Here is a 27,519-nt window from a genome sequence, read left to right as displayed (position 1 = left end):
CTAAGGCATTTTTTTTTCTAGCTTTGAGAGACCCTATTACTTCCCTTTCCTTTTTTCTTTGTTGAGAGAGGTTTTTTTTTTTTTATCCGTTTCAAGAGCATGGTTTTTGGGGTCCTTCGATTTTCAAAATGTGACAAACCTTTACTCAAATGTCATTATCTTTAGCATCTATATCTAGCACAGCAAAGTTGGATTATTTACCTCTATATTGTACATGTCTACAAGATGCTATGCCCTCTGATGTAGGCCTCTCCCTGTTATTGTGATGATTCCATTGAAACTTCAATATTCAATGGTGTGCAAATGATGAATATTGGATTTGTGTTATGAAATGAAGCAATCATCAACATAGCCAAAAATGTGCAGCACATGTTTTAGACTGAAATAGGCAAATAGGACACTTAAATCTGTCTGCCAAAGTACCACAAGAGGATATACTTTGCATACAATTTTGACAAATTATTATAGTAATAGTATTGACCAGCTTGGTCTTGAATTTCTGAAACAAAAATTTCAGTTTATAACTTTCTCATCGACACACTCTTTTGTCATGTATTTTACAAGCTAAAGATTGTAATCACAGACCAAAAAATGGAATTCATTTCAGAAACTATTCCAGCTTCTTAATGTTCTCAATTTCTTTAAAAACCTCATCTATTATAGGCCTTTTGTCTCCTGAGTCTGCCACACACCTCATTGCTAAATCCACAAACTCTTCTAAGCCTTCAAGATTTTCTGCCATACGAATGAATGGATCAAGAATTTTATGAAGATTGTATAAATTCTTTGACTTATTGATTGCATTCCTTACTTCTACCACAATATATTTCCCTTGCAATGAAATATGAGTAGGCCATCCACATAATAGCCTTTCTTTGTAATAATTTTATAACTTTTTTATGATGGCTTTTGCTTGGTTTTGTATTTTGTATTATGCATAATTGGTTGTTGTACATTTGGTTAGAGTCAGTGATATGCTATTGTTATGATGAATATTTGTGCATAGTACTTTCAAATGATCATATCAGCAAGTATTCAGCATTCCAAAAAATAAAAATTAATGAAACTCTGATTCCAAGCAGGGTACTTGGAGTGGGTACTTTCTCTTTTTAGGTAGCTGATGGGCCTGAATAGAATGACCTTTTTACCACAAATATAAGTTTATATATAGATAATTGTACTTTTTTTTTCTAATGAATCCCGTGCATTACAAGAGAGTATGAGTTTATATTGATTTGGACATTCCTAAGACTGCTAAATTCAAAGATTAGTAAGTACTTTGTTTTGGATTCACATTTTTAATTAATTTACAGTCTCTACAATACTGCTCAAAGCGTCAATGCAAGCCATATTGTGAAAACTGATGCATGGCACCATGTTTGGTGGGTAATAGGTTTGCAACCATAAATGGCCACATCTGGCTGAAATACTAGGTTTACTCATAGGATTACACTTTCTCAAACTTAGTCATCAAGCAAAATAAATATAATAAAATAGGTGTGATTACCATGACCAAGGAAAAAACCTATGCTTACCACAAATGCAAAGTCACAGGTCATGTTGTATTTATATATGGCAAAAGATAGTACCTTTTTTCGCCTTAGCACTATTCGTACTGGTATTTTATTTATAACTTGGATATATTGAAGGTTTTTTGTGTGTGAATAATCTATTTTGTTATTTCTTTCTGAATTTCATGATGAAAACCAATGGAATACTTATTTTCATGAAGATTATAGAAATGTTGAACTTTTTTAATAATTCAATAGTTGGGGTGGGGTTATCATGAAATTTATTGACATTAAGAGTGTTTGGTTTTACATTGTAAATCTTTGATGAATTGGTATAGTTTGGTGTTATACTTGATACTAATTTGGCAAAAAATTAAGTAGCTTGAAGAAGTTGAGAAAAGAGAAGAGCCTAAGAAAGGGAGGAAATACATTCTTGAAAAGTATTGAATAAAGCTTGAAGATGTAAGCACAATTGAATATTTATTCTATTTACTGGTTCTTTTGTAATACTTATTAAACCAAATGTAAGAGTACATTCTGATTATTGTAATATATTACTTCATATTATTTGTATTTATCTCATTTTTAATATTTCTTCATAATATTACATGTTTCATCTTATATTAGAGCCAATTTAGTTTTCAATAATTGAAATTTGAGAAATGTTTAAATGTGAACATGTTAACATTTGATTTAAAACAATCTCGTGCATTGCACGAGTTAGCGACTAGTTTTTTATATTTGGATAGTTTGGAGTTGAAGATTTTGAGAGGATGACAAGTTGAGGAAACTACGGGCTGTTTGATAAGGTTGTTCTAATAACGTTGTTTAAGTGTTGTGGAAATACGTGTGGGTGAAAAAGTATTGTAAAAATACGGGATGTATTGTTTAAACAACTAAAACTGTTATCTAAACAATATTACCAAACACCCCCTACCTTGTCTAATCTCAGCCTCACAGGGCCTTGTGAGACCCCACCCTGCCCCACATTTACAATTATTTTAAAAATAATAATAATAATAACCTCTTACAATAATATAAATCATATGTTCTTGATTTTATTGCCCAATAGTACATTTATAGTGTCCTTGTTATTTTGAATAAAATTTTTGTTACTTATCAATATATGTGTGTGTGTTGGGGGGGGGGGGGGTCAAAAATTCTCAAGAAGGTTAAATAAGCTATTAAGACAAATTCCTTCCTAGGTGACCGATTATCACAATTCATTTATCAATTAAACAAGGTGAAAACTCCACAATAGGAAGTTCAAACAACTACTCTATGAAAGCAAGATTGTATTAATATTACAAGCAACAACCATTACACTCTTTTCCTGTGGTACTAGGACTTTAAAAATAAAGGAATGTCTCTTCTTCTATTTTTCCTCTCTCTTTTCTAGTCTTTTTTCTCATCCCCTTTTTCATTGTCATCTCCTCTTCTTTTATAGGCATTCTCCCATTCCTTATCCTTCCAGCTGGTTTGCCCTTAATTTGATCTTTTTGGGATATTTCCCCTTCTTCTATTGGTTTCTCCCCCCTTCTTATCTTGAAACAGGACTTTTGGGGGGTGTTTGTACTGTTTAGGTTGTCCTATATGCACTTAATGTGGAAGAAATTAGGTAGAAAACCTTTAATTAATGCGGAGGTGATAGTTTTTGTGATTCTTATCCTCTTAGTGAATTTCCCAAGGTATATACTTGGTGAGAATGGCACCTCAATATAAAAAAGGAATCAGTTCCATATTACTCCTTTGTATTTTCTGAGATCATCTGTGTTTATTACCTCATATGAGAGTTTCAATGTTGGTGGCATATCCCGATCTCCTTGGGAATCGTCTAGGGGGACACTTCTCTTTGTGGTTCATAGAGATGGGTTCAACCTGTCCTTTTTAGTATGAGCTTTCAAGCCCTTTGGGCCTCGGCCCATAATTGAATCCACTCCCCACACAATAGCCTCCCACGAACTCCATGTCATTAGTGCTGAGGTGGAGATCATGGTTTGAGATAGATGGGAGGTAATCATTAACTGTCACTGATGTGAGGTGGCGCTATCAAGTAATAAATGTTCCAAACGTGCCCAAGTTTATTGCCCTTCGATTAATGGCATGCATGTTTATGAATGGCTAGATGTGCATTTTGGAAAATGGAAAAGGGTGTGGGAGACCAAGGGTCACTTTCCCCCTTTTTCCTGCTCTCTCCTTCTCTATAAAAGGGGGAACTCAAACTAGTTTATGAGTTCCCATTTTCTATTTTTCTCCTTTCCCTCTCCAAGCTCTCTCGAGTTCTTCGTACTCCTTCTCTCTAATAACTTCTTTGACCTTACTCAGGTGTACTCTGGCATTTCGTCTCTCTTTTTCTTGTTTGTAAGTCTTTAATTTCTTCCTCTTTCCTCTTCTTCTTCTTCTTCTTCTTCTTTTTTAATTTTTAATTTTTAATTTTTTGCATATCAAATCTAGTCAATGGGGAAGTTCAAACCCATGGTTGATACACTTGAAAGGTTAGCTGAGTTTAAAAGGGTGTATAGTATCCTCGAGGATGTAAAGGTGAGACATTGCCCCGAGTCTGAGGCAATATTCTCAAGAAAGGAAGGTAGGGTCGTTATTCCCTAGGTAGCGTTTGTATAGGGTGGGGTTAGGATCCCTGTGAGTAAGTTATTAACCAACTTTTTAAGGCATTTCAAAGTGTGCCCCGACCAATGTACCCCTAATGTATTTAGAGTTGTTAGTAGCGTAGATGTACTTAATAGGAGACTCGACCTTAGTTTAACCGAGCATGATATTAAATATTTATATATATATATATATATATATAGCTTCCAAGATAGTAAATCCTCGGGATTTTATTTCAAAATCCAGCATGGGGAAGTAAGACTCATATCGGGCCTTCCGGATTTCAACAAAGAGAAAGAAGGAGATTATTTGATCATCTCGGGGAATTGGTATCTCGATGGAATCCATTATCCCACAACTGCGAGTAGAGTAGGTGGGTAGGATTTTTAGGAGCTTCTTTCTTATATCTTTATTTATTCATTTCATATGTATGTGTTAACACAGTTCGTTCAATATTATCTTCCTAACTAATTTCTATATCGCTCCTTTATCTTTTCAGATGACCACGCATTCAAAAAGAGAAGACAGTTGATCAACTCCACAGATTTGAACAGGCTGCTGAGATCTCCCATATACCTTCACTCAGACGAGAAACTTTAGGCCAAGTATCTTATCCTCGGGTATACCTCTGTATACTGGAGTTTTTAAAACGTGGGAAGGGCAATCACACAAAATCACCCTTTACTCCCTTACATTGACATCCGAGTAAAGGACTACATTCTATCCCTGTCTAAAAGAGTGCAGAAGGACGAAGATGTAAGGATTTTCCACCTCCTTTTACCCCGGGAACACCTAGGAGTTACGGTAGCTATTCTTATCAACAGCCTGTGCCAAAGAAGAAGAAGAAAGATGGGTAATTCCACTTCTCAAGATCCCTCTACTAGGATTTAAGTGCTTGAACTCTCGACCACTCTTCTTAAAGAAGATACTCTGGAAGAAATGTCTTACCAATGAACCCGAGTCACTCTCAACCAAATTCTGGGTGCACCCCCTTCTACTCAAGCCCCAGTTGCCCTCGTGGTGACTTCAGCTGTTCCTGTGTCCACTACTCCATCTCACGGGTCGCAAGGTAGGCGAAAACAGCAAAGGGGAGAGAGGGGGAGTTCTGGTCCTGTGGTGACGATCCTTGACCTTGAAGACTTTCCTACTGTGGGGACCAATGCCCCTGTCCAAACTTAAGGAGCCCCAGCTTACACAATGTCCTTCGTAGTAGATGGGGAGTCCCTTCTTATGACTGACAGAGTTAGGCCCTAGAGATAGGGTTGAGGGGGCCTCGTTGTTGAGTGTGTGGGTCAGGCACTCCTTCTTCCCAAAGATATGAACCACTGGGAGAAGTGGGATGACAACTCCCTCCGCTTCAACATGAAGAGGGAAGTGATCGTGGTAAGTTCCCCCCCATCTCTTTACTTTTCTTTCTTTTTTCATAAGTTAAGTTCTACTTCTAACTATTATCTTGTGGGGTTATCAATGTTCCACAATGTTGAAGAAAAGGTATTTGGCTACTAAGGCCAAGTTAGAAGAGCTGGCTAAGGACAACGAGGATCTCCTTAGCAAAATCTCAGATGCAATGAACAAAGTATTCGAGTCAGAGAAGCTTCACTCTGAGGCCAAGGAGAATACCAAGGCTATAACTAAGAGGAAAGAAGCTTTAGAGAAAGAGCTCCAGGAAGCTAAAGAGAAGTTAGAAGAAAAGGAGACCGAGCTAAAGGCCTTTGTCACTGTGGACGATGAGAAGATTCAAGTTGCATATTACCAAGACCAGACTGATTACATTATCTTGGTGAAGCCTGAAGTGCAGCGGAATCTTCAAGTTTACTTCACCAAGGGGTGGACCAAGGCCTTAGACAAGATGCAGGTAGAGGCTTCCTCTACTCTGAGGCAAGATGATAGCATCCTAATCTCGGATGAATTGATAATAGTCCCAAACCTCGAGATCCAGGCTATTATCAATGATGAGTCCCCGATGAGGGAGGCTAGGGGTCCACCTGCAGTTAACCCAATGGTAGGTGATTTGGCATGTTCTGAAGAGGAGCCGTCTTGTGGAGGGGTGGCTTAAAGCTTCTTAGATCCTAGCTTTACTTTCTTTTTATTTCTAGTTTTTATATGCCTTGTCTAGAGGGTTAATTTTGTAATTTAGACTATCGTTCTTCTATTTCTATATATATATATATATATTGCATTCCCATATTTCTAGAGCATTTATTTTCATTCTTTATTGTTTTGTAATCCTCTTTCCTCCTTTAGTTCTAGAATTTCACTAAGGTAGGAAGTTTGTTTTAATGAAAGTAGAGAAAAAAAGTTCAGCTCTGTGGGATTGGTTAACACCATTTTTTTTTTAAGTCTCAATTTCCTTTTCTCTTAGTGACCCTAGAGTCAGGCTAAGGCAGAAAATTTAGCTTAAGACCTATCTAAGGCAAAGATAGGGTCTAATACTACAGGATTTGCATCTTTTTTTTTTTTTTTTTTAAGTCTTAATTTCCTTTTCTATTAGTGATCCTAGAGTTAGGTTAAAGCAGAAAATTCAACTTAAGACCTATCTGAGGCAAAGATAGGGTCTAGTACCATGGGGTTTGCATCCTTTTTGTTTTTTGTTTTTGTTTTTTTGTTTTTTTAAGTCTTAATTTCCTTTTCTATTAGTGAACCTAGAGTTAAGCTAAGGCTGAAAATTTAGCTTAAGACCTAATTGAGGCAAAGACAAGGTCTAGTACCACCGTTGGGGGGGGGGGGGGGTTAAGTCTCAATTTCCTTTTCTGTTAGTAACCCTAGAGTCAGGCTAAGATAGAAAATTCAGCTTAAGACCTACTCGAGGCAAAGACAGAGTCTAGTACCACAGAGTTTGTTTTTTTGCACCATAATCTCAACGTCGCGGCTTGGGCCTTCTTAATGTCCTTTGCTATTTTCTAGAATTAACAGTAGTAAACATGGATAATGTACGAACTTCTATATATCGATCAAAGGTAATAAGTAATACTTTTTAAAGTTAAATACATTCCATGGCCTAGCTACAGGTCTTTCATCTAGGTCCTTTAGTCGATATGCCCTTGTCCCCGAGATTAATGTAACTCGATATGGCCCCTCCCAATTAGGTCCTAGTTTTCCCATGGTAGGATCTTTGGTATTCCCCAAGACTTTCCTTAGTACTAAATCTCCCAATATAAACAACTTGCACTTGATGCTTTGTATCTACAACTGATCCTTTTGATTTTTGTAACTTTTAGAGTTCATTAATCCACATTTGGATGAATTGGTAGTAGCTAGGTACAAAATCTTAGGCGCATAGACGTCACAACAACTCTTGTTATGCATGTATGTCTCTGTCTCAATGATGATGAACATAAATTATGTTTAAAAAAAAAAAAAAGTTTTGGAACCCTAGTGCACAAATTCCAAGAAGGTCAAGTCATCATGGGCTAAAAATAGAATTTAATGTTTAGTTTTCGCAAAGCTCGTTAGATCAAGAGATATCAAGATTCATTTATTCTCGATATATCAATGGGTATTGAGACCAGCAATTCAGCTTTTTTTAAGCAATTTTTTTTAATTGTCTTGTGTTTTCAATAATACCACTTGTTGGTGAACAATATGTTATTCAAGTACACTAGAAACTAAGACTCAATTGCATATAAAGTGCGTTTTGATCTTGGATATGCCAATACATAAAATTATGACTCTTACAATCATCATTGAAAAAAATAACACTTTATATTTCATTGGACTTCTTCCTGCAGAATTCTTTGATGCAGTTCTCTCAGGCTTTTTATTAACTTCAATTACAGAAATGATTGATGCTTCAAACACAATTTTTATTTCATAATAATATAATATAATATATGATATGATACAAGTATGCAATTGAGATTCATGAGTTGGCAAAACAAAGGCTAGTTGCTATTAATGATTCCATTTTTGCAACTTTATTTTTTTAGCAAGCTTGAATGAAATTGCATACTTCAATAGACATAGAAACAATAAAACAGAAACACTCTAAAAACAATTTAACGCTTTATTTGTTCAATAAAGCTTTCAAAGTTCTTAAAAGAAGATCCACCTTCAGTAACACTCTTTTTAGCCATTTCCTTCAGCTTCAATGCATTTGTTTTTATACCATCATCAATGATCAAAGTTTTTATCTTTATGTTGATTTCTCGCCTTGTGATAATCCCATTTTCGTCTGGGTTCAACCCTAAACCAACCTTCCAAAAATCACATATGTAACTTTTATTTTGGAATTGATCTGCAAAGTAAGGCCAACATAGAAATGGGACTCCCATGTTTATACCCTCCAAGGTTGAATTCCATCCACAATGACTTATAAAACATGCAGTAGAAGGGTGAGCTAGCACCTGCTCTTGAGGTGCCCAACCAACAATCTTTCCACTATCAGCTATTCTCAATCTAATCCCATCCAAGAATTCAGAAAGTGCTTCATTGGCGATATCTGACCGAATAACCCACAAGAATGGTAGGCCTATGAGTTCAAGTCCAAGTGCTAGTTCATCAAATTGTTGTTGGTTGAAGGTTGAGGTGCTGCCAAAGGAAGCATAAATAACTGAACCCACAGGTTGTTTGTCAAGCCAACTTAGGCAAGTTGAATCCTCCGGCCAAAAGCTTCCAATATGATTTTCCAATTGATTGCCCGAAAGTAATGGACCAATAGGTATGATCCCAGGAATTAAATTTAAGGCCAACAAGTCAAGTTCATAGAATGAGTTGCAAAGAAGCCATTTGCATAGTTTGACACAATGGTTCATCTTGAAAACATATTGAAAAAAAATATTTTGCATCCATGATTCTCCTGGGAAGCTCCATGGAAACTCTGAGCTTTTCCATGCAGGGATTTCCTTTGACAGCCAAATCAAGTCATTTTTTATTGGAGTTCCTACAGGGTCATCATATTATTTTTATCAAAACCAAACAAAGTACCATATCATGTATCAATTGTTTAATTTAAAAATAACCTTCATGTGAACCTTAACTTCTTTTTCATTTTTCTCTTCATCATTTAAAATAAAATATTAACAGTGAATGAACTTTCTTCATTTCAAGTGAAATGGAGAGACTAGGAGGTGTCAAGAATACTAGTTATTACCTTGAGTATCTATAATTCCATCCTCAATAAGCTTTGGGATATGGAATATAAGGGCCAAGTTTGCTGGTCCAGCAGGCCAAAATGCAACACTTTGAATTCCCATCTTCTCAGCAACATCAAATGCCCACGCAACTGTTACATCAGCAATGACATAAATGATCCGATCATCAGTAGATTCGTTAATTTTCTCAATCAAGTCCTTGAAATGATCTGACTTAGTTTCTTGAAAACTATTTATCAGTTTAAGAGTATCAATTTGATCATCCCCGGGTTCTAGACCATCCGGGAGTGAAACTAGCCTTATCGGGCTATTCGCTGGCATTTTAGTTGTTAATCTTGCATTTATGAACTCAGTGGTAACAAATGTGACCTTGATCCCATGATCAACAATCTGGTGTGACAACTTCATAAGTGGGGCAACATGGCCCTGTGCTGGAAATGGTATGACTAGCACATGTGGTTGGCTACCCATGACAAATTCAAAATTCCAAAATCTGCAAAATAACATATGGAAGTCATATTCCAATTAAATCATAAACAATCTCTCTAGTAAGTCTCCAACACATAGGTAGAATAAGAATAGCATCACCCTTTAAGACTGCAACAATAAGTCAAATTTATTTATTTATTTTTTTAATGTGAGAAGAGATACAATAAGTCACAAGAAGTTGAATATTTGACAGGCATAAGATGGTCTCATAGAACTATGTGTTTAAGAGCTAGTTTGAAGGTTAAAAACCATTAAATAAAACAACATATTATGAGCAAAAAGCAGTATAAATGGTAAACCACAAACTTGATCTTAGCTAGAAGGACAAGAAAGGGATTGGTAATTCATACACTACTGTTATAACAAGATAACTGTAAAATTTCTGTTTTGATAATAAAACAGGAACATGAAGAGAATGACCTCAGGGGAAGAATTGAAAGAACAATTTATCAATGTAATAACATGTACCAAATCAAGACAATAATCTTAATTAATATCCCCCCTCACAGTTTAGCTACAAAATTAGTTGTAATCTTAGGCTACAAAATTAGTTGTAGTATTAAGCTACAAACTTACTTAATATTTTTTCATTGGAGGTGAATTCTGACAAATCTACCATTGGATTACATCTTCTTTTTATATCCTCCATGCTTGTAAAATTTCAAGAAAATTAAAGATCAATAGCTATGTCATCAATAAATTTTTTAAATTGCAAGTTTTTGTAATTTAAAATTATGCATAAAATATAAGCTTATAGATCATATAGTAAATAATATCCAATTGACATAAAATTTAACATGTGTATTAAGAGTGTAAAAAACATACAATTCAACGGTTAGATTTTCAAAATATGTTGTAATATTTATTTTAAGTTACAACCAATTTTGTCGCCTTAAGCTATAACTAATTTTGTAGCTAAACTTTGTTCTTTTTTTGATAATTCGATAGTTGGGGATAGAGGATTCTAATATTGGATATCTTCATTTGAAACACCAAGAAGTACCAACTAGTTGAATTACAAGACTCTTGGTAACAAAAAAAAGAAAAAGAAAAAAAAAGATACATTACGTTAGGTTCTCAATCAAATTCAAACTTTGACCATCAAATTTCATAAATAAATGTATTGAATAAGGTAAAAGCAGAACAAGTAACTCTAGTTCATGAAAGGGTTGGTGTGAAAACATACAAGAAGTCGAACTGAAGATCCAAAAAAATATCAGACAGGCAACTATGATCTATGTGTGTGATAGTGTGTATAAGGCCTTAAAACTTTAAAGTGAAAAGCTCAAAGGAACTAAAAATTGAAGAGTAATAGCTGGTTTAGTTGGCTTTTTATAGCTCATTCTTGCAAATGTGAAATTGGATGTGACAATTTAAGGTGCATGCCTTGCAGGGTTCTCAAGAATTTGATCTCTAGTCTTTTATTTATTTATTTTATCTCTAGTCTTAAATTAATGTCCATTGACTATTCCATCAATTTAGGCCCTGAAAAATAATTGGAGCTAGATTTCTGATTTAAATTAAAGTAATTGGACATGAAGGTGATTGGGTATTTGGGAATCCAAAATTTCTTGGGTTTTGCTGGGGATAGTGAATTCCAGTGCAAGCAAAATAACAAAATATTTTTTCAAGATTCATCCATATTAAAACTGTTAGGCGAGCCTTTAATAAGAATCATAGGTAAACTAAATAAAGAGAATAAAAATTACTTTAAATTATATGACTGAGTGACGCTATGAAAACATCATCTTGAGGTCATAGTTAATTTGATTTCTATATTTTGGTAGTAGTTAATTTGGTCAATGTCAAGAATACTAGTTAGTTATTACCTTGAGTGTCTATAATTCCATCCTCAATAAGCTTTGGGATCTGGAGTGTAAGGGCCAAGGTTGCTAGTCCAGCAGGCCAAAATGCAACACTTTTAATTCCCATCTTCTCAGCAACTTCAGTCTTCAAATGCCCACACAACCGATATCCCTGAAATGACACAACTAATTTGATCATCATAAGATTCATTACTTTTCTCAATCAAGTCCTTGAAATGACCCAGCATAACTTCTTGAAAAATATTTATCAGTTTAAGAGCATCAGTTCGATCATCCCCAAGTTCTAGACCATCTGGGAGTGAGACTAGCCTTATCAGGCTATTCACTGGCATTGTAGTTGTTAATCTTGCAATTATGAACTCAGTGCTAACAAATGTGACCTTGATCCCTTGATTAGCAATTTGGTGAGACAACTTCATAAGCGGCGCAACATGGCCCTGTGCTGGAAATGATACAACTAGCACATGTGATTAGCTACCCATGACAAATTCTACTCTATATTGCCACAAAAATTTTAACATCCACAAATTCAAAATTCCAAAATCTGCAAAATAACACATCGAAGTCATATTCCAATTAAATCATGAACAATATCTCATGTAAATCTCCAACACATAGCTAGAATATGGATAGCATGATGCTCTAAGAATGCCAAAAAAAAAAAATTTTGTTTTTTGAGAAGAGCTCCAATAATTCACAAGAAGCCGAGTACAGACAGGCTTTAGAATGGTCTCATAGTTTGAAGGTAGTAAAAAACAAGGAAAGAAAACAATATATTATGAGCAAAAAGCAAGATAAATGGTAAATCACACACTTGATCTTAGCTAGAAGGCTGAGAAAGGCATTGGTAATCACATACTACTGTTACAAAAGGATAACTGTAAAATTTCCGATTTGATAATAAAACAGGAACATGAAGAGAATGACCTCAAGGTAAGAATTGAAAGAACAATTTATCAATGTAATAACATGTAGCAAATCAAGACAATAATCTTAAATAATATCCACATGTATTTTTGATAATTTGATAGGTGGGGGAGGGGGATTCAAATGGCAAAAAGACAATAATCTTAATACACAATAAGGATATATATATATATATATATATATAAAAGAAAAAAAAATCAAATATAGGGTAAAACTCAAATATAGTACTTTAGGTTCTCAATTAAATCCAAACAATTAGTTGTTTTGAATTTAATTTTTCTTAGAAAAGATAACACTAGTTGTGTTTTACCCATATATGTAATTCAAACTTTGACCATCTAATTTTTTAAATAAATGTATTAAATTAGGTAAAAAGCAGAAAAAAATAACTCTAGTTCATGAAAGGGTTGGTGTGAAATCATACAAGAAGTCAACTAAAGATCCAGCAAAATATCTGACAGCAGCTATGATCTGTGTGTGTGACAATCAGATAGTGTGAATTAACTATTAAGGCCTTAAAACTTTAAAGTCAAAAGCTCAAAGGAGCTAAAATTTGGACAAAAATAGAAGGTTTAGTTGGATTTTTATAGTTCTTTCTGGCAAATGTGAAATTGGATGCAGCAAGACAAGGTGCATGCCTTGCAGGTTTTAAAGAATTTGATCTCTAGTCTTAAATTAATATCCGTTGACTATTCCATCAAATTAGGCCCGGAACAATAATTGTAGCTGAATTTCTAATCTTAAATTAAAGGAATTGGACATGAAGGTGATTGGGTATTTGGAAAACCAAAATTTCTTGGGTTTTACTAGGGACACAGTATTCCAGTGCAGGCCCAATAACAAAATATATTTTCAAGATTCATCCATATTACTATTACGCGTGCCTTTAATAAGAATCATAGACTAGGAAGCATGGTCACAAATCACAATTACATTTATGGCCTATTTGGAAGTTAAAAAAAGGAGGCGGAGTAGAGTAAAGGGAGGGAGAGTAATTCAATTACCTTGTTTGGAAGTTTTTTAAGGAAGGAGGAGGAGGGCTTTGGAGGGGTTTCAACTACCTCTAACCCCTCATTTTTAACTCCCCTAAATTGGAGAGATTTGGAGGGAGAGTAGAGTAAATGAATTATTGACCAAATGAATTCCCCAATTTACCCTTTCTAAATTAACAAAATTACAAACCAAAAAATTAACATAGATCCTTCTTTTCTTTTCTTTCCCTTAATATTTTCCTCAATAACTACTAACTAAAAAATTATTTTCCTTAGTAACCAAACAGACGATCAATTATTTGATTTTGAAAACTCTTCAAAGCATATTCTTAGGAATCAAACACAGCACCAAGTCGTTGTATATTATTTTTAATTGATCAACATGCTGCTTCATGATTGAAGATATAAACAAAACAAAATTGATCAATTTTCAAAATCCAAGAATAGGAAACAAAACAATCCAATCGAACAGAGTAAAATTCACAAATCTAGTACACCTATCCCCCGTTTGGTTGCTGAGAAAATAGATAAAGCCAAGAAAAAAAAATCTCATCCATCTGAAGTTGATGAAAATGAATGTCACCTACTTTGAACAAAAACAAACCAATCAGATCACCTACTTTTTTTTTTTGAGATAAAAGATAGGTATTGTATTAATAATATCAAACAGTATACAAGCTAAGGATACCCTGTTTTAACGTTATAGAACAAGGGAAAGGAAAAACAATGATTATAAGGACAATATGCTCATCCGATGCTCATAAGATCACCTACTTTGAACAGAGTAAGATTTACATATAGAGTACAATTATATCACCGTTTGGTTGCTGAGAAAATAGAGATAGTCAAAAATAAATGAAATCTTACGAAAATCAAAGCGGAGCCTCACTATGCACATGCACATACACCTTGTTGTGACTGATCTGATAAAATAATAATTTTAATGTCTCTATTGTTTTGCAAACTTGTGCGTTTCCAATAAGGAGGTTTCCATTCTTGACATCTAGAGCCTTGTAATGTTATTGAATGAGAGACTTCTGACGCAAAGTTTATTGTTTCTGGAGCTTTAATATCCTAAAATTTTCTTAGAATTCTATGCCCTTCATGGTGGTGATGAGAAAGGATTTTGTCTAAGTCCATTATGAAGAGTTTTGCAGATATTTGTTACTGGTCAATAAAGAAACTATTGGTATCTGTATGCAAGTTAAAGAGCACTCATAACAATAAAAAAAATTTCTTATGGGGGATGGCATTTTCTTGGCATCCAAACAGTAAAAGAACAGATTAAAAAAAAAAAGTTTTTGCTTTATTAATTAGATAAAAAAAAGATTTTCAAATATGGGTAAATTTGTCTATTTAAATCATTTCCTCTCATTTCCATCCTAATTTTTAAAACATCCAAACAAGAGGAAGGGCTAATTACTCCTTTCCCCTTACTAATTTTAAAAACATTCAAATAAGGTGGAGGATAACCATTCCCCTCTACTCTCCTCCCTCTCTAAACTTCCAAACAGGCCATTATGGGTATGGTATATAGTGGTGGAGCCAGGAATTTAGGTTAGGGGAGGCAAGATTAAAAGACAAGATTAAAAGTAAAAAACTAATCTAAAAAAATAATCAATATTAATAACAAAATAAATAAGCAACTATATTCTAATGTACTTGTCATATAGAATCTAACATAAAATGTAAACTTTAATTTGGCTTTTCACACCTAACTTAATTTACTCAATTGCCCTCGACGATTTTTCATATTTTGAAACCGTTGCATGATTTTTTCACATTCAATAGTCTTAAATATATCTTTCTAAACAATCATTCATCCATTGATCTCCCATTCAATTGCATAGTCGATTTTTAATTATGTTTATTGCTGAAAAAACTCTTTCAATAATAGCTGTTGCAACTGGTAAGATCAATGCCAAGGTCACTAATGAGTAAACCAATGGATATGAAGCATCATTTTTCATTTCTACCATCTTTTCAGCAAGCTGGACAATTCCTTTAAGTGCTGAATGCTTTTAAAAACTCAACAAAAACTCTAAGTTACAAATTGAAAGAGACTAGTATCAAAAGATTTTTTTTTTTTTTTTTTAATGTGAGGCATCCTTTACTCCTTTATACTATAAATATATAAATAAATATATATATATATATATATATATATTTATAGAGTCCTATGAGTATTAGTATTAGGTTGTGTAATTCCTTTTTCATTTGGCAGTAGGATCCTCTTTTCTTTTCTTTTTTTTTTTTTTTTTTTTAATCATTATTAGATCAGCCCCATTCCCCTATGATTCCTATTTCCTTATGGCAGTAGGATTTGCATCTTGTGTACAACTACAACCTAATGTCTTTTGTGTTGGTGGGGCATGTGTGATATATGTACCATATTAGAACTAAAAAAAATTGAAAGTTCGGGGGGGCGCCTGCCCCCCTTCCCCCCCGTCGGCCCTGTACGTATATGACATGACAAGTTTTGAAAACTTAGGACACAGGTGCCACAGAGATACATATATTAATTATGGAGTTATTACAATAAACCTACTGTAATTTGATTTGAATTTACATTGCCTACCCGTGATTTGAAAATTGTCATATTGTCTCTTGTAACCCACCTTTAATAAAAATAAGTGTAAATATGTATATTTGCTTCATTTTTATGTCTCTCTAACCAAAAAAAAAAATAAATAAATAAGACTTAAAAGTTGGAGTTTTGTAAAAATTAAAAAAAACCTAACTTTGAAGCAAATGCATCTTTGAAAAAGCATTCCACAATCACATAGATCTATAAGAAAATTTTTACAGAAAAGAAGATCAAAGAAAATTCAAATGGGCTCACTATAGACTTTAAGCTTACTACAATTTAGTTGGGCTTGTGATCATATTCAAAGAAACTCCTTTTGACAACTTTCTTATTACTAAGGAATTTCGTCAGACACATCATAGGTACCAAATTCAATAAATCTCAATCACAAGTCTTTTGCAGTGGTAGGAAATAAAAATCTACACAGATAATAGTAGATTTACCCTTGTTTTTGTCTTGGAGCCCAGCGTTGTTGAAATCGACTTTGGAATTAGAATTATCTTTCTTCTTAGTAGTTCTTCTGTCTTTGACTTGTACTTGCCGATGAGCAGCGGTGGCCAAGCTGGTGGTAGCGATAGAGGAGTGAGGATCATCTTTGGATTTGGTATAACATCTTTTCTATTTTTTTTTTCTTTCCTTTGTTTTTTCATCATGTTGTTCAGCGTCAATCTGCTCTCTCTTTTTTTTTTTTTAAATTTATTTTTTGCATTTTTTTAAAAATATATATAATGACAAAAATGTAAAATAGTATAATATGTGTAATATGTTAATTTTTATAAGATGTAATTTTATTAATTTTAATTAATAATAAATAATATTTTTCTTATTTAATGTAATAAGTAAATTTATATAAGTTATATTTTTGATTCTCTCACTTTTCTTTTCAACCAAATATAAAAGTTTTTTATCTCTCCGCTTTTCTGTTCTCCTAACTAAATACATACGAGAGAAAACTAAATATTTTTTATCATTCCACTTTTTTTTACCTCTTCTCCCATTTTCTTTGAAAAAGTGACCTTTGAATACCATTTATAGGGTTTGAAGTTTGAATTCTAGTGTGTGTGCCCAAACATATTAAAGCCCATTATGTGAGTGCCTTGCTCATATGTGAATTAAAAAAAAAAAAAAATGACGCGTGAATGATAAAGTAGAAGTGGTTGATAACTAGTCACTCAAAAGTCCAATTGAAATTAAAAAGAAGGGTAGTCAGCCACAACTCTAAAGAGAGAGAAAAAAAGAAGGAAGATATTTTTTAAAAACAATAATTGAGAGAGAAGGTTAAAAAAATTGAAGAAACACAGCATGAGAAAGAGGGAAAGATTGAAGATAGAGATGCAAGGTTATAAATCTCTCTCTCTCTCTCTCTCTCTCTCTCTTTTTCGACATAGGCTGTATCTCCAACGTGTCTTCAACATGTCCAATAATTTCTTAAAAGAAAAAAGGGGTGGGACACATAACCATATCTTGTTTCTGCTCATAGATTCTTTATATTCTGATCTCTCTTGTCTTTGCATCGAACTCCCTCCTCCGCGCATACAAATCTCCTTGAAGTAACCACTCCAGTCTTTTTACATTTATTTACATACTCTTTTCTAATACTAAAACCAGCCTTTCTGCCATATTCATTATAAAAATCATATGCATTTTCATCTGCTTCAAACTCCATCCCTTTAAATGGGGTAGATTCCATGGGCACATTAGAAGGAACATGTATTTCCATCATTATCCCTAGAAAAAATTGACCATAAATTTATTATAACTTTCACCTATCATTTGTTTTCAAAATAGAGATGATTTAAAAAAATGAGACAGAGTAAAAATGAAAGAGTAGCCAAAGTAAAAATGAACGAGTCAGTGGAAGCAAGGGAAAATTTGACTACTGAATGAGCAGTAGAGTTATGGCATCTACTAATCCAACTAAAATTGCAAGAAACAAAAGACATAGCCAAGTCTTGAATGTCAGCAATCAAATGGGAAATAGACCAGGCAGAACAGGGACCATTGGTATGGATAGACCAGGCAATCAAATATGCCATATACTAATAAAGATTCAATCTTTATCTCAAAAAAAAAAAAAAAAAAAGATACTCCAAGAATCATCCAACCATTATAAAGATTCAATCTTAATCTCAAAAAATTAAAAATAAAAGTTCAGATAGACTCTAACTTGCATCCAACCATCAAAACAACAATATAAACTCACCAAGACAACAATATAAATGCAAAAAAATTGAGATGGACTCCAAGAATCATCCAGCCATTATAAAGATTCAATCTTTTTCTCAAAAAATTAAAAATAAAAGTTCAAAAAGACTAACTTGCATCCAGCCATCAAAACAACAATATAAACTCACCAAGACAACAATATAAATGCAGAAAAATGAGATAGACTCCAAGAATCATCCAGCCATTATAAAGATTCAATCTTTATCTCAAAAAATTAAAAATTAAAATTCAAATAGACTCTAACTTGCATCCAGCCACCAAAACAACAATATAATTAAACTCACCAAGACAACAATATAAATGCAGAAAAATGATCAAACATCAAATAAGATAACCATAAACAAGTTTTACGGATATACCTCTATTTTGGCAAGATAGAAACAGAGATGTGCTCTGAACTTGTTCTTTGAACCTTTGAACGTGTTCTTTGAAGCTTTGAACGTGCACGTTTGGTTTTCACTTTTACCTCCTAAAAGAGCTGTAACTCTCTCTCTCTCTCTCTCTCTCTCTCTCTCTCTCTCTCTCTCTCTCTCTCTCTCTCTCTCTCTCTCTCTCTCTCTCTTTTCACTTTTTATGTTTTATTTTTTTTCTGTTTTCCAGTAGAATTTGTCCGGTTGAGTTAAAGAGCCCTCTCGTTTAAGTGTTTAACCACAGTTAAGATTCATATTGAGTTAAGTTATGAGCTGTCACGTTTTTAACCCTTGTTATTTTTCAAAAAGATCCTGTCCATGGAATGGACACTCTCCATTTCAAAGGGAAATGGAGAGGATTGGATCCCAAAAAAAAAAGGGAACAAATATAAGTTTTGTTTAACAATTACATAAACAATTGACTAAATTTCACGCAACAGTGTTTTCTAAATTTCAGGAATAATGTTTAATTCTTCTTTATTATGCATTTGCATTTTGCATAGTGTTTATTCTTTGTTTAACTGAAAATTTCAGGAATAATTATTTAATAAATGAACTGAATAGAAAAAAGTACCTCACGCAACTTTAGCAAGCAGACTGTAAATTCTGTAATTTGTTTTCACGCTAGCCTATATATTTATAATATAGTCGTTTCTTCTGAATCCGAATCTAACAGATGTAATCCCCAGAAATCAGAAAGTTATAAAATTATTGGAAACTTGGAGTTGGTAGAGAGAGAGGAAGTCGATAGTTCAAGACAGAATAAGTTAGGAGAAAATCTGGTGCATCAATTATCAAATTGACTAATTGAGAGAGGGGAAAAGATCAGAGTACCTTCGCTGCTGATACAGTGGCTCGGTTATGGGTGGAACCGTGGGAGGAGAGAAGGAAATTGAGGATGAAGTTCTTGCGTTGCATACAAGGACTTCTGCGTATAGCACATGGTTGAACGTTGAAGTTTTTTGTTTTTTGTTTTTTGTTTTTGTTTTTATTTTTTCAGTTTTTTTGATTGACCGTTGAAGTTTTTGTTTTTTTCGTTGAACTGATCTTTGAGCGTTCAAATCACCATGCAAAAATTTAAATTTATTTTAGATCAATAAAAATAATAATAAAAATCTGACTTTTTTTACTATGGATAAAGTTTAGTTACAAAATTAGTTATAACTTAAAACTACAACTTTAGTCAATAAGATAAACATTATCACATATTTTGAAAATATAACCGTTGAATTGCTTGTTTTTTACGTTCTTAATACATATGTAAAATTTTATATCAATTGGATATTATTTATTATATGACTTATAAACTTATATTTTATACGTAATTTTAAAGTACAAAAAATTGCAATTTAAATAATTTATTAATAACATTCCTGTGGGGACCGGCCCAGAATAATAGGTTGACTGGGCCCTGGGCCCGTCCGAGGACCAGTCCGTCCGAGGAGACATCGTGGCCCAGAATCCTTATTTAGGCCCACTGGGGTAAAGAGAATATGTCCGAGGACGAATTCCTCCTCGGACACTGCAAAATCCAAATCGAAGGTGCGTCCCAGCCACTGTAGTCCATTCCCCGAATCCGCAAAAAGGAAGGAGACCCAAAATATCTCAGCAAAAGCTGCCACCACCACATTAAATGTATCACAACTACTCTCCTGGCCGCATTAGTGAAGAGAAGACTCCTGAATAGTGCTACCTTGGCCACTGCAACTCACAAAAAATTGATAAGGGTGTCTGATGGGACATGTGCTCAAGTGGGGGTTTGGATGATCAACAAGTGTAAAGCCTAGATGATAAGAGAGGGCCTATATAATATGTAAAAGTCCCCTAAGAGGAGGGGACGAGAGACGGAGAAAAAGAGAGGAGAGAACACTGTAGAGAAATTTTATTTGCATGAATCTGTGCCCATTAATCAAGTTTGAGACCTGATCATTTGAGAAGGATCTCTCTTCACTGCTATCTTCTTTTGTTCTTGTTTTTGTATCCCCTGAGCCCATGCAACAAACCGTTTAAGCTAACTGAAACCCAGCTCTTCAGCCCATACTCTACAAAAATTCATTGTGTGGGACCTTTTGGGCCAAGACCTGACCAACGAGGATCGGGTCAACTAAAACCGTGTCCCTACAATTGGCGCCGTCTGTGGGAAGAACTAAAATATCAGTAAGCACAACGGTCGAGCATGGCAGAACTAGGTCCACACCAGGAGAATCCTCGCCAAGCTAACCCTCAACAGACAGAACCCATTGAGTCCCAGCGGCAAAATAATCCTGCCAACCCAGGCAGCAGAAGGTATCGTGAGGGAAGCGTACATACTACCCAGACGAGCCAAAGTCATACCCAGATAGGTAGTCACGTATCCCAAAGGCGAAACAGTCATCAGGCCATGCAGCAAGAGATAGATGACCTGAAAAGGAAGTTGCGACGTGCGCGGCGAAAGCGATCTCCTTCCAACTCAGATGCGTCCTCTAACGAGGAGGACGTGAGTTATCGATAGAGATCGAGAACACCCCCAAGTGAAACATTTTCTTGCGAGAAGGAGTCTCGTCCTGTACGAAAGTATGAGAGCCCATCCAACAAGAGTTTGGGAAACGATGCTATGAATAGGGCACTAGACTAGATTTCAAGATCACCCTTCATGTACAGAATTGAAGGGGCTAAGTTGCCTCGACGCTTTAATCAACCAGCGTTCGCCATCTACAATGGTCGAGCAGACTTGATGGAGCACGTGAGTCAGTTTAACCAAAAAATGGCTATCTACTCGCAAAATGAAGCCCTAATGTGCAAAGTCTTCCCATCCAGCTTGGGACCAATGGCAATGAGATGGTTCAACAGCCTGAAGACAAATTCCATAGGCTTATATAAGCAGCTCACTCAGGCTTTCTGCTCTCGCTTTATTACAAATAGCAGAGTCCCTCGACCCCTAAGTTCGTTGTTGTCCTTATCCATGCACGAGGGAGAGACCCTGAAGGCGTATTCGGATAGATATTGAGAGATGTATAACGAGTTGGATGAGAACCATGACGATGTCGCTATTAGCACATTCAAAAGCGGTCTCCCCACTGAGCATGGCTTAAGGAAATCTCTCACTGGTAAACTAGTTGCCAACGTTCATCAGTTGATGGATAGGATTGATAAGTACAAAAGGGTGGAAGAAGATCAGCTACAAGGAAAGGGAAAGGAGAAGATCATTCCCCCCAAAGCGAATGATTTCAGGTCGGAACGATATAACCATAACCAGCCGAGGAGAGATTTTTCGAGACAGGCTGGACAAAGTAACCTGCAAACGGTGAATGCCGTATTCAGAGAGCCAGTACAACAAGTGCTGGAGAAAGTGAGGAACGAACCCTTCTTCAGATGGCCGGGAAAGATGGCTGGAGACCCTTCAAAACATAACCAGAACCTGTATTGCCACTATCATCAAGACCATGGACATACCATTGAGGATTGCAAGAATCTATGGAATCACCTAGATCAGTTGGTCCGAGAAGGAAAGTTACGTCACCTTTTACACCCCTCGAGCGGTCATCCGGGCCAGGCAATGCAAGAGCCTCGAAAAGATGTATCCTTAAGACCCCCCACAAGAACGATCCATGTCATCCTCGCCGCTCCAGGAAGAACCGGGTCATTTCCTTCCAGGGTGCTGTCTGTGGCTCGGCTCTCTGCCGAGGACGGGGGAAGAGAATTTAAAAGGTCTAAAAAGGGAAGCTCGTTAATATTAGGATTCTCGGACGAGGATAAGAGGGGAACTATCCAACCTCATGACGATGCCTTAGTGGTTACACTGAGAATTGGAGGCTTCGATGTGAGAAGGGTGCTGGTAGACCCGGGTAGCGCAGTAGAGGTAATGTACCCTGATCTATACAAGGGGTTGAACCTGAGGCCGGAGGATTTGACGGCTTATGACTTTCCCCTTATCAGCTTTGAAGGGAAGACTGTTACGCCAAAAGGGCAGATCAGACTACCCATACAGACTGGGTCAGAGGTGGTGGAGGTGAACTTTATCGTGGTTGATGCCTACTCGCCCTACACAGCGATAGTAGCCAGGCCATGGATCCATGCCCTCGAAGCTGTATCCTCCACACTTCACCAAAAGGTAAAATACCCGTCCAGAAGCCAATTAGAAGAGATTCGTGGAGATCAGGCCATGGCCAGGCAGTGTATAATGGCCGCCATCTCACGTCGGTCCCAAGCCGAGTCCTCAGCCTCTGAGAACTTATAGCAACCAGCTACCTCGGCGGGGCAAGTCAATGAGTCAGCCGAGGAGATAAGGTGTGAAAGTTTAGAAAAGTTTATCGTTGACAATGACCCGGAGAGATTTTTCCAGGTCGACTCCGAGTTGCCTCCTCAAGAAAAAGAGGAACTGGTCGAATTTCTGAGAAGAAATGTCGATGTGTTTGCATGGGACGCTTACGACGCCCCGAGGGTTGACCCTAGCCTTATTTGTCACCACTTGAATGTTAACCCATCTTCCATTCCAAAGAAGCAACCACCCCGACGTCCCTCAAAGGAACATGCCAGTGCTGTTAGAGACAAAGTGACAAAACTGAAAAAGGCAGGGGCTATTAAAGAGGTCTTTTACCCTGAATGGCTGGCAAATACGGTGGTGGTAAGAAAGAAAATGGGGAAGTGGCGAGTCTGCGTAGACTTCACAGACTTGAACAAGACATGCCCGAAAGACCCGTTCCCATTACCTCGAATAGACCAACTGGTAGATGCGACTGTAGGCCACCCTCAAATGAGCTTCCTGGATGCCTTCCAGGGCTATCATTAGATACCTCTGGTATTAGAGGATCAGGAGAAAACGGCGTTCATGACACCCGTCGGAAACTACCACTATAAGGTGATGCCTTTCGGACTAAAGAACGCAGGGTCAACATACCAAAGGATGATGACCAGAATATTTGAACCGCAACTAGGCAAAGTTATTGAAGTCTACATAGACGATATGGTGGTAAAAAGCAAGGTGGTGTCCGAGCACGTGAAAGACCTAGAGATCATTTTTGGCATCTTAAGGGAGCACAAGTTGCGGCTCAATGCTTCCAAGTGCTCATTCGGGGTCGGGTCTGGGAAATTCCTAGGCTATATGGTAACCCACAAAGGGATAGAGGTAAACCCAAATCAAATCAAAGCGATTAATAGCCTACAGGCTCCTCGGAATCCGAAAGAAGTGCAGAAACTCACTGGCATGATCGCAGCATTAAACCGGTTCATATCACGATTTGCAGACCGATGTCGACCTTTCTACCTCTTGATAAATAAGTGGAAAGGGTTTGAGTGGTCAGAGGATTGTGTCCGGGCCTTCCAGCAACTTAAGGAATACTTGTCGCGACCACCCATCATGTCTAGCCCTGAGGCAGACGAGGTACTGTTTGCATACGTAGCCCCTCATGCTGTAAGCCTGGTACTGATACAGGATGACGATGGGGTACAGCGACCAGTGTACTACGTAAGTAAATCATTACATGAGGCCGAAGTATGATACTTACCATTGGAGAAAGCAATTCTGGCGGTAGTGCACGCCACGCGGAAGCTCCCTCATTACTTTCAGGCACACACGGTCATCGTTCTAACCCAGCTTCCCTTTCGAGCGGTGCTTCGAAGCGCCGACTACACAGGAAGGATCGTTATGTGGAGTGCACTTTTGGGAGCCTTTGATATTAAATATATGCCTAGGTCCTCTGTCAAGGGTCAAGTCCCCGTGGACTTAGTCGCAGAATTCGCTGAACCCTCTGTAGAAACAATAACCTAGAAGAAAGACATGGATGGAAAATCGGTTGGCACAATCTCAGCATGGGAGACCTTGCGCTGGAGGGTCTACGTGGATGGCGCGGCCAACCAAAGAGGATCTGGAATTGGGCTAGTTTTAATATCGCCCGAAGGTATTGCCATTGAGAAATCACTAAGACTCGGGTTCTCGGCTACGAACAACGAGGCTGAGTACGAAGCCTTACTTCAAGGGATGACGATGGTTCAAAAACTGGGCGGAAGGGTAATGGAAGCGTTCTCGGACTCCAAATTGGTCATTGGCCAAGTGATGGGTGGGTTAGAAGCTAGAGATGCTAGAATGCAAGAGTATCTCGGACGAGTCAAACGCCTACAGTCGGGTTTTGAATCCTTCAATCTGACACACGTTTCCAGAAGTGGGAACACCCATGCAGATTCGTTGGCCACTCTTGCCACGTCCTCGGCGCATGATCTGCCGCGAATAATCCTTGTCGAGGATCTAGTTTAAGCGAGTTCAATTAGAAGAGACCCAGCTCAGGTCCATCAGGTTAGAAAGAGTCTCAGCTGGATGGATCCTATAATGAACTTCCTCAAAGACGATACACTACCAGAGGGAAAACTGGAAGCCGAGAAGATACGAAGGAATGCACCTCGGTTTTGGTTGTCGAAAGACCACAAGCTATACCGGCGTTCCTATTCTGGGCCGTACCTATTATGTATACACCCAGAGGGGTCCGAGTCCCTGCTTGAGGAGCTACATGAGGGAATTTGTGGGAGTCACACATGAGGAAGATCGCTGGCGCACAGGGCACTCACCCAAGGATACTGGTGGCCGAATATGCAGAGAGATGCCCAAGAATATACGAAGAAGTGTGATCAATGCCAGAGATTCGCCCCAAATATCCACCAACCTGGAGGAATCCTTAACCCCCTCTTTAGCCCTTGGCCGTTTGCTCAATGGGATCTTGATATTGTCGGTCCTTTCCCTAAAGCAACAGGGAATAAGCGATACATAATAGTCGGCACCGACTATTTCACCAAGTGGGTAGAGGCTGAACCTTTGGCCAACATCAGGGACGTGGATGCCAAGAAATTCATTTGGAAAAACATTATTACGCACTTCGGAACTCCTCACACCCTCATCTCGGACAACGGTCTTCAATTTGATAGTAAGAACTTTAGGGAATACTGCAACGAGTTTGGCATCACCAACAGATATTCCACTCCTGCCTACCACCAAGGAAATGGGCAAGCCGAGGCCGTGAACAAAGTCATAGTAAGCGGTCTGAAAAAGAGATTGGATGATGCAAATGGGAGATGGGTGGAAGAGCTCCCGCATGTTTTATGGACCTATCGAATGACGCTGCGACGATCAACGGGCGAAACTCCTTTTTCAATGACTTATGGGGCCGAAGCTGTGCTCCCAATCAAGAACAGCTTCCCCACATTGAGGTCTAGCACCTTTACCCCAGAAAACAATGACGAGTTACTGGGGAGAAGTCTAGAATTAGCTGAGGAAAAAAGGGAAAAAGCGATGATCCATATGGGCTATTATCATCAGAAGCTAAAGCGGGGATATGACGCCAATGTAAAGCTGCGACCTCTAAGTCCAGGCGACCTCGTAATGAGGAAAATTCTCGGCAGCGCTAAGAACCCTTCCTGGGGCAAGCTGGGACCCAACTGGGAGGGATCGTATCGCATCACATCTGTGGTCGAAATAAGTGCCTATTACCTAGAAGACTTAGATGAAAAAACTGTACCTCACCCGTGGAATGTAAATAACCTAAGAAAATATTATTATTAATGAAAATAGCTCAGCCTATGTTTTGTTCCATGATCATCGCAATGGTCCATTTCCGTCTATCCAAGTTTTAAACAGAACCTAAGTCCTGCATGGCTCCTCGGACCACAGGCTTAGGGGAAATTAATAACTTATGGCATCTATCCAAGTTTTAAACAGAACCTAAGTCCTGCATGGCTTCTCGGACCACAGACTTAGGGGAAATTATTAACTTGAGGCACCTCTACAAGTTTTAGACGGAAACTAATGACTTACAACTCTCGTGCAATTCCAAGAGAAACAGTATTAGTAAACATCAGAAGAGAAAGGAAAAAAGAACATTTTATATTAATAAGCCGGGGTCAATACAAAGAGAGGTCTTTACAAAAGAACAAAAATAAGACAACTCTCATTCAAAGAAAAAAAAAATACAATAATTAAAAACCTAAAATCTAAGCCTCAGCAAGAGGATTCTCTTTCTGCTCTGGCAGGGGAGGAGGAACCTCGGAGATGGACTCCTTGGTAGGATCCTTGGCTTTATAAAGTAGAGGGATGGCATCAGGAATAGCCATGGCCTGCTCAGAAGCTTCAGGAGCGCCATCAGGATTCTCTCGGATTTCCGGCGGAAAGAAGACCTTCCCGAGCAACCTCAGCACCGAGTCTGTAGGAATTCCTGCAGCATCAAGGGCATGAGCCTATGAGATGCTGCAATAATCCCTGCATACCTCTGGAATCTCCACAGAGAGCCTGGCTTCAGTCTCCTCAGCCCCAAGCTGGTAAGAGGCCTTCTTTTCAGCCTCGGCTGCTTCCCGAGCTAGTTGAACCTCTTCTTTAGCCAGCCGGATCTGCTCCTCGGCTTTTTGTAGCGCAGCCTTGAGATCCAGCACTGTTTGTTTTTCAATGGCCAAGCTGGTCTTGGTCACGTACAATTGTTGGCGCTGGTCCTCTGCTTGGGTTTCAGCGTTCTTCAAGCCGGCCTCAACACTCCGGCGCTTTTTCTCCGCCTCTTTGAACCTCTCCGTAAGCTCAAAGTTCTCTTGCTTGAGGGACCCCACGGTTTTCTCCACCTCTGTCCGAGATTGGGCCTCAGCTTCAGCTAAGCTGCGGTTGCTGCGACAAAACTCCTCAGCCACAAACACCTGCTGAGTGATCTGCTAACAAAACAAAAATTGTCTTAGAATGCAACAATGTCTAATGATTTAACGAAAGGGTAGAAGGGTCACTTACCATTGCAAGGTCCCTCTTAAGGGATAGAAAGAGCTCGGGCTAAGAGAACCGCCTGTAGGCCTCCATATCCCGAGGGAGGAGTACTGGCTACTCCAAAGCGTCAGCTATGTACCCTACTCGGCCCTT

The 27,519-nt window shown here is 37.4% G+C and overlaps 1 protein-coding gene across 5 annotated transcripts in view; it reads right to left on the bottom strand.

Moving 5' to 3' along the window:
• Nucleotides 1-7,900: 7,900 nt before the first annotated feature.
• Nucleotides 7,901-27,519, bottom strand: part of LOC126701782 (UDP-glycosyltransferase 83A1-like) — a 45,050-nt gene continuing 25,431 nt past the window's right edge. For 2 of the 5 annotated variants that reach the window (XM_050400147.1, XM_050400148.1), the window contains exons 2-3: nucleotides 9,208-9,701; nucleotides 7,901-8,997 (exon numbers count right to left, since the gene is read on the bottom strand). In XM_050400147.1, coding sequence (XP_050256104.1) covers nucleotides 8,114-8,997; nucleotides 9,208-9,679 — 1,356 coding nt within the window. In that variant the 5' untranslated portion in view covers nucleotides 9,680-9,701 and the 3' untranslated portion in view covers nucleotides 7,901-8,113. Of the gene's footprint in view, nucleotides 8,998-9,207; nucleotides 9,702-10,273; nucleotides 10,348-10,883; nucleotides 11,097-11,526; nucleotides 11,918-27,519 lie in introns of those variants that run through there. The other 3 variants (XM_050400145.1, XM_050400146.1, XM_050400144.1) reach the window with 3 other exon arrangements.

The sequence above is a fragment of the Quercus robur genome, chromosome 10 (assembly GCF_932294415.1).
Source record: "Quercus robur chromosome 10, dhQueRobu3.1, whole genome shotgun sequence".
NCBI lineage: Eukaryota > Viridiplantae > Streptophyta > Magnoliopsida > Fagales > Fagaceae > Quercus > Quercus robur.
Note: the sequence above shows the minus strand (reverse complement) of the source record. Positions and strands in the feature narration are given on the sequence as shown.